At 51.2% G+C, this 8,423-nt stretch overlaps 1 protein-coding gene across 1 annotated transcript in view; it reads left to right on the forward strand.

The window, feature by feature from the left end:
- Positions 1-6,649: 6,649 nt before the first annotated feature.
- BBA_00693 (metalloprotease-like protein) overlaps positions 6,650-8,423 on the forward strand; it is a gene marked incomplete at both ends in the record, with an annotated part of 4,559 nt that continues 2,785 nt past the window's right edge. Inside the window, one exon of the mRNA XM_008595790.1 lies at positions 6,650-8,303. Coding sequence (XP_008594012.1) covers positions 6,650-8,303 — 1,654 coding nt within the window. The remainder of the gene's footprint in view (positions 8,304-8,423) is intronic.

Below are 8,423 nucleotides of genomic sequence, written 5' to 3' on the forward strand. Positions count from 1 at the left end.
AAGATGAGGAAGCCAGGGCCGAGAGAGCAGATAGTCTCGAGGTAGCTCCGACTTCTAGCTTTTCCCGATGGTAGTCCCATCGCAATCTAGTGTCCATGTGGACACCTAAGTACTTGCAAGACGGGGACGCTTTCACCTTGGTGTGAGGCAGGCGGAGAGCATGTGTGGTGTTCGCTGACGGATCTCTGGTGAAGTGCACGAGCTCGTACTTGGCGGGCGCGAATTTTGAGCCATGCTTTACCGCCCATTCTTCGGCCTTCTGGTGGATGGCTTTGAGGGTTTTGCAGTCATGGGCTGACGAAGGCCCGACTGCCAAAACAGACACATCATCAATATATCCTACCGCTTCCGTTTTTTCGGTCTTACAATCTTCTACGAAGTCTGCATTATAAAACAAGTATAGATATGGTGACATGCGGGATCCCTGTGGAATCCCCGTCTTGATTGGTGCCGACGGTGCTGTGTATTCCTGTAGTTTGAGTGTTGTCGACCGATCGCTGAGAAACGAAGCTATCCATCGAATGACTTTTGGATCGATGCGGCGCTTTCGAAGGTTGTGCAGGAGTCTCTCGTGAGAGACATTATCGTAAGCGCCCGACACATCCAGCAGCAGTAGCGTGGCGACTTCGCCTTCAGACCAGGCCTGATATATGCGTTGAAGGAGCACATGCATTGCGTGCTCTGTTGAGGTGAGCTTTCTCCCTCCTGTGTGCCGACGGGGAAGGAGTTGGAAGGTATCAGCTAAGTATGCCAGTCGGTTTGCAATCACTCCGTCCAACACCTTTCCCAGCGTGTTGAGGAGGGCAATTGGTCGATATGACTTTGGCTGCGAATAATCGTCTTTTCCCGGCTTTCTTAAGACCACCGTGATTGTTTCTTTGAAATGTGAAGGGCAGTAACCCTGTTCGAGGCATGCGTTGAAGAGCTTGTGAAGACAAGGAAGGAGGAGGTCGATCGTTTCGTGTAGGATGCCATTGATAATTCCGTCCATACCCGGTGCCTTACTGCGGGGTGCAGATTTCACTGCTCGCTCAATTTCCGGTAGAGTAATTGCGGGACACTCGATTGCTGGAGGATACTGGTACCCTTCTATATCGGACAGGTCGGCCTGTGAGGGATGTGGGAAGAATGACTGTCGCAGCGCCTCCGCCTTTTCCTCCGGCCCCTCAGCTAGTCCGCCATCAGGCATAACCAAAGCTGGCGTACAGGCTGACGAGGGGATATGTCTATTCTTCGCCCACTTGACGAGTTTCCAGAGGCCGGATGAGTTTGTCGAAGCCTCCTCCACCCTTTGACGGTGAGCGTCCCGGAGGATCTTCCGAATATGACGACCTTTCCGGTTGCAAGCTTTCCGGTAGGCTTCATAATCGTCATCTTGTCTTGTGCGTTGCCATGTGCGACGCAGTTGTTGAACTTCCTTGCAAATCTCCTTGCATTCTTCATCAAATCCTTGGATTGAACGTGGAGATGGGTTGGACCATGGCGTCGACTCATTAATGCCGGTATCTAATGCCTTGACAATGGCCGCGACGTACGCGTCAATGTCATGGTTGTTGCTCAGATCCCCTGCCTCTAGCTCGTTCGGCAAAAGCTCCTTCACTTTTTGTCTCAATACCTGCACGTTTGTTTTGGCCCACAGACGCTTCCTTGTCGGTGTCGCAGGTTGATAATGCCAGTCGATGGCCACGTCCACGGGAAGATGGTCCGAGTCACAATCCAGTTGGTTGACAATCTTGCAGTGAATTGTACGAGATGCCAAATTCTCTGTCGCAAAGGTCAGGTCGATTGTCGAGTCTCCATCCTTCCACCTGTGGGTTGTGGTGCCTGGCACTGTTAGGAGTTGAAGTTGGAAGTCTTCCACAATGGTTAGAAGCTCGTCTGATCTTGTCCTTGCTACCCCTCGGTGATGTCGTGCTGACCAAAGAGGATGATGTAAGTTGAAATCTCCGAGCAGAATAATTTCCTGCTCTTGACTCTGTTTGCTGAGCGCCTCTGCCAGGACCGACAACGTTTCGGTTCCCAACTCATTGTATACGTTCCAAAGGTGAATCGGTTTGTCGTCGTTGCGAATTGTGAGGGAGATGATGTCTGCTGAGACATATGACACCTGCCATGTGCTGGGGTTGATGTGTTTATTAATGTAGAGGCACACTCGCGTGGCCGGATTGTTGAGGTACATGAGCTGAAAGTGTGTTTTGAGGGGATGGTAGGACGTGTTGATAAACTGGTTGCGCCAGGGTTCCTGAATCGCTAGGATGTCGTAGTCCGCGATACGCTTATTCTGGAAGAGGCTGGCTAGGACGATATCCTTGGACTTCCTGACGTTGTACTGTAAGATGCGTAGCTCCCGGTTTCCTTTCATGAGGTTGGCGCTGTGCTGGTACCGTGTGTGAGGGATTGACTCCTGGTCATGCGATTTTGTAATGGTGGCACGTGCTTCCATCCGGGTTCTGCAAAGGCTCGCGTCGCCGGGGGGTCATAATGAATTGTCAGATTTCTTCTGACGTATTTCAAGTTCAGCTTAATATGTCTGCGGAGGTCCGCTGCGAAGGAGAAGTCTTTGCCGCAATACATGCAAATCTTCATGCATTTGGCGATGGTAAGCTCAGCATCCTGAGCTGGCCAATCTTCATACATCTGTTGATGTGCATCGCATTGGCACGCCTTGTAGACTCTGCTGCGGCACGCACGGGGGTCCGTTGCCATTGAGGTGAGGGGAGATGGTTCGCCGACTGCGATAGACGGGAGCCAGTTGATGTTTTCGTTATCCAGATTTTGCAACCACAGGTCAGCCTGCGTACAGCCACCGTCTACGCCTTCTTCTGGATAGGCGGACAGCTGTGGGTCGCACCCCTCGCTTTCCCTTTCCAATGCCTGAATTGGGAAGTGGTATTCGTCCAGGGAGGTGAGTTGTGGGTCGATAGGAGGTGCTAGTGGTTGGTGAAATTGGTTTTCGCCTCCCTCTCTCACGGGCTGGGTTGGGGCTTCCAAGGTTCTTGATGATTGAGGCGGGGCCGGTGCTGATGTTTCCAGTATCGGCGACGGGGACGGGGACGGGGACGGGGACGGCGAGTCCAGGTTCACGTGTGTTGCTACTGATTCCATTCTTCTGGGTAGTTGGGAGGCAGTGGCCGCTTCCGTTTCTCTCTGGCGGTTGGTGTTGCCGTTTCGTAGAGTGTTCGTTCCTAATGTTGCTTTATCCCTCTGAGGGACGTGCCAATAAATACTGCGGGCCTCCTTGGCTTGCTCCACTCTCCTGAGTTCCTTCTTTCTTGCTGGGCAGGCATTGCTCCATGCGGTATGAGCATCTTTGCAAACTGCGCATCGCGGCGTGAATCCCTCCACGCCCTTCCGCATACAGTGCTTAGACTCATGTTGCTCGGCGCAATAGCCACAAGTTTGGGATGCGTTGCATTGAGTGCCAATATGTCCGTAATTATAGCAGCGGAAGCATTGCTTCACTCGACAGGCGCGGTCATAAAGCTGGCATTGATGGATCTGGCCATCCCATACCAAGCCGGCGTAGATGATGGCATTGGCCATCTCTGGTTCTGTAAATTCAACCACGATCGACGATGCTCGCTTGAGGTGGCCCTCTTTCGTAAGCCACCCAATGTAGGAAATCTTGGCGCTTAGAATGACTGTATGGTTGTCCGCCAGCATCTGCTGGATCGTGGCTTCTTGTTCTTTGATATTGACTGATTTAGTAGGGATGCCGTGAACTATAACTCCGTAGGTTGGCACGACGAGTTCCGCTTTATCGCCCAGGCTTTTGATCCATCCTTGGTTTTCCGTTAGTTGCTTCGTTTCCGTCGTTGTTTTGGTAACAATCTGAACGTCGCCGCTCTTGAGTAGGTGTGCCGCCACCACCGTGATCGACTTGGTGGTGGCGTTGGCGCGCACTGCTGATTCGACTTGCTGTTTGGTCCATGATGACGGACGTGTCCGGTGTCGCTGGATAATCCCGTTGTAGTCATCGCCACTTCTTCTTTCATAGGCTATCCCATCCACCGTCGATGTAGCTATACATCGTCTTATCTACCCATTAATTTAATTGTCATCTCTCCCGAAAGCAAAGCTTCATTCTAGTAAGAGATTAGTGTGATCTTCGGTTCTGATGACTCTATCATGTGTGGCAATTCTCTATCTTCAACATATCAGACCTTTCTTAATCCTCCGCTACTTCTAAATACTAACAGTATCACCCATCTACGCTCAATGTATCAGAGGCCTGAAACTGGCTTCAAAGTCCTGTTCGCTACAGTACTTCTATGCAGGCGTGGCCATGGTACGGTTGTGGCTCCACCCTGCCATCAAGAAAACGAATCGGTCACGCAAACATCGCATACTGATAGAGCGCGCGTCACCCTGGTAGCGTCTATCTGCAGGAAGGCAGCGCTCCAGTGCGTGGGCCCTCTGTTGCAGCAGGTTCTGCTTGTGGCATTTCGTGGCGCTGGTCTGTTTTCGCAGGCACCAGCAGTTTTGCTGGCAGGGCTAGTAAGCAGCAACAAAAGGGGAAACGTTTAGTGCAACTCTTGAGCGGCGGTGGTCGTCGCATCGAAGGGTCGTCGTCCATGATGACGACTATGCTACCGTCGAACAAGTCAGGCACTGCGTCAACAGTGTTCCCGTCGTTGCTGAGTCGAGGTTGTTCAAAAGAAGGTTGCCTTTGCTCGGAATATCCGCGTCGGCGAGTAAAAAAAGTATTTGAACGAAACAACTCTAGTTCTGATAATCGAGCTTTGAATGCCAAGACTATATATCTTTAGCTTAAGCATAATGTAACTTGTCGATCTTATTTTGCCGTCCCTTTTTGCTGGCTAAGAAATTCATGACTCCAGTGCTCGATCGTGTGTAGTGAACAGCGACCAGAGCTCGCTCGCAGTCGTGTGTAGGGAGGCATTCTTAGACCTGGGCCCACTAACTTCCACTAATTGCCACGAAATGTTACTGCCATGTAATCTGCTACGATGTGAAGAACCGCGCGTTTGTTCGCCGCTCTGCGACGTTCAGTGCTTGCTGGGGCATTTGTGCTCGAGAAAACATTGGCAAACGTTGCTCGTGGCTACTGCTATGGTCAAGCATGAGCGTCTGAGCAGCATGCTTCGCTTATCGTTTGATACAATAACAGCTTCAGCTCCCACTCGACCTTTTACTTTCAGCGTGCGTTGTAACGGCTAAAAAGGAGCGGCTATTAGTGGGTGTTTGGGTGGTTGCGTTTGGGATGTAACAAAGACGGATGACGAGTGAAGCCCAATAGAGACACTACGGCGAGAGCAAACATCGCCACGGTCGCATTTTCCACCATAACCAGACATAACTTCTGTATTGATGTGGACGGCGAGTTCTATCAGTAAGCTGCTATGTGTATTATCTATAAAAGGATTGGAATAATGTAGTAATTAGTTAATTCACGCTGCGTATTCTAGCAAGACTAGGTATTAGGCAGTTCAGCACTGAAGCGATGGTGCAAGAGCGCTGTGGCGCACCTGCACCTCAGCTGCCCGATTCTGCTGCGCCACGGCGACACAGGCAACGCGGCCGGAGCATCAGCGGGCACCCGGCGCAAGGAAACAGGATCAAAGTGGCGCCAGAGCTCACCAGTTTCACACGATAAAATCCCACTCAGACGAAAATTAGCGTGATCTTCTTCATTTCTAGTCATATGCACCTGAACGGTCGACTTGAATATAGCAAGAAAGCCCGCGCGGCGGCTCGAAGAATGAATGGCAGCCAACAAGCGACCAAGCCGAACGGACAATTTACGATTCGAACCAGAACAAACACAGGGTCATGGCAGAGGCCGATTGGTGGTACGTCGAGATAGGAGGCTGCAAAGCTTGGTACTAGTCGCAGAAAATTTTACTACCTGTGCTCATATATCAAATTTGAATCTTCGTCATAGAATATTTGAGAACCAATTCATTTCGCCATCGGTATGGTGTTAAAGCCATGCTAAGTAAGAGCAATTGCCTTCTCTACACAGCCGGTGCTGCTTCATTATATAGCGCGAAGGATCCTTACTACGGAAGCCTTCCACGGACGCTCAGCTAATACCGCTATTCGGCTTGAATGGGAATGCTAGTAATGGTGAAGCCCAGTGAATGTGCCTATGTCAATGTAACGAGATTTAGCATTACCGGTAGAGGAGGCAATTTAGGTGCTAGTTATAGTGAATCGGCGCTTTTATGGTATTTTGGGCTAAAGCCATAAACATCTTACATCGTTGGGTCAGCCGCAATCGTCGCACAACCTCTACCCTCTTCATCTGCGCCGGCCGACGAGACGAGAACGATTGTTTGACGAACTAAACACTACAAAGGTGCGGGCCATCGAAAAGCCCAGCAAGAACCCGGGTTGTCAGATTATGCAATAGGCGGGGATTCCGCCAAACTCACATTTCGTTCACCAATCACATGACATGACTAAGCATTCATCACGCGGAACTCGACAGAGTGCTTGGTCACTAAGGCAACACCTTCAAACGCCCCCGTCAGTTTGATTAGCGTTCTTGCCAACCTTGTTGCGAACCCATGGCTAATAAGAAAACAATTAGAGGATCTCCAAAAGCTACTGCGACAAGACGAGCTACGTGCCGAAGCCTATAAGCACCAGAGTCGTGCAGCAACGCTTAACGATTGCCTCCACAATGTCAGGAAGAGAAATTGAAGATCTTCAAAGGCAGCTCAAGGAAGCTAGATCTCTGCAGCGAGAAGCAAAGGCGCGTGAGGAAGAAGCAAAGGCGCGTGAGGAGAACGAACGACGCGAAAAGGAGAAAGAGAAACTCAAAAACCAAAAGACGACTTTGACAGAGTACTTGCATAACTGTCACTTCGACATTTACCAAAAACTCAGGCTCGCTGGCGCTTCGGAGAGCTCTACTGGCCTCGCAACCTCGGTCGACGGCAACTACTATCCCAAGTGGCTTCGCCCTTGGACAGACTTTAGTGCCTATCATCGACAGGAACACTTCAACGATATTATCCGCGTCTGCGGTGAGGGTCGAGTTTTCCATCAGAAGAGCACAACAGTTGACATCGGGATGAGCTTCGAGCGTAAAGAAGCCGGTTACGAAAATGCGATCGACCACTTCGAGAAAACAGCAGTCGAGGACCCTACCTGGAACATTCTAGAACCCATCTGGGCGGACGAAGAGCTTTGCCAGAGGTATCAAGCTACGGGTATAACGTTCGTGAATGGTATTCGTGCCTTCAATGAAGTTAGCGAAGACATTGGAGCTGATGTCAAACGTGAGAGGGGGAAACAAAGGCCTGATGGCGCCTGCACCCGAGTAGGCTTAGACGGGACCAAGAGCGTAGCTTTTGTGTATGATTATAAGGCTGCGCACAAGTTTTCCGTGGAACATGTCGAAGCTGCGCTTTCCCAGGAAACGCTATTCACAGATGTCCACGAGTGGTTCCAAATTAACAAGTACGCAACAGACTCGGCGATTCGAGGTGAAGAGCGAGAAAAAGCGAGGATTGCCATGGCACTCATACAAGTCTTCAACTACATGCGCTCGTATGGGGTCCCGTATGGCCAAGTCACCGCTGGGAAATCATCGGTCTTTCTTCACTACGATCGAGCAGAGCCACTTGTTCTACGTCAACACCTTTGCGTGCCAGCCAAGGAGGTGACTCAAGAAACGACCGAGATTTCGACCAGTCGAGTGTCCCATACGCTGGTCGCCCAACTAGCCAGCTTTTGCCTCCTGAGCCTCAGCCAGCAGGCGCTCACAGGCCGTCGGCTTGAGGCGGCATTGGATCAAACGGCGCGTCACCTGAAAAAATGGAAAAAAACCGATTACAAGGATCCAGCGACGTCGCCGAAGTCAGATGACAAAGATTCCCCGTCAGCTTCGCCCCCACAGGACCCTGATGAATCCTTTGATTGTGACGAGTCTCCGGCAAAGAGCAGCTATACACTGCGACCGCGACCATGCAAGGATGCTGCGATACTTCCCAAACGCCGGGAGGATGACGAGCACGGTTCGGCCGAGGGCTCTAGATCACGTACCACAGCAAGAGCCAGCAATCGAAGTCAAGATTCCGTCGGCAAGGGCAAGAAGGACGACCGCAAAGGCTCAGCATCAGCACCTATGAGGCAATACTGCACACAAGCCTGTCTTCTTGGCCTCAAGTCTGGCCACCAGCTGGACAAGAATTGTCCTAATGTGCGCTCCCACAATGTTAAAGGCGGTACCAAGCACCTGATCAACGTCACGAGCTTGATCCATTGTATGGCTGGGCAGCTGCGTCGGGATCCGTATGAATGCTGTCAAGCGCTCGATAGCTCGGGCAAGCGTGGGTCGACTGGGGTGCTTTTCAGGCTAGAGATGGCGCCGCTCGGCTACACGTTTGTCGGCAAAGGCACCGTCAAAGAGCACTTGAGCATCCTGAAGCACGAATGCAAGATCTATCAGA

This window comes from Beauveria bassiana (genome assembly GCF_000280675.1).
Source record: "Beauveria bassiana ARSEF 2860 unplaced genomic scaffold BBA_S00002, whole genome shotgun sequence".
NCBI lineage: Eukaryota > Fungi > Ascomycota > Sordariomycetes > Hypocreales > Cordycipitaceae > Beauveria > Beauveria bassiana.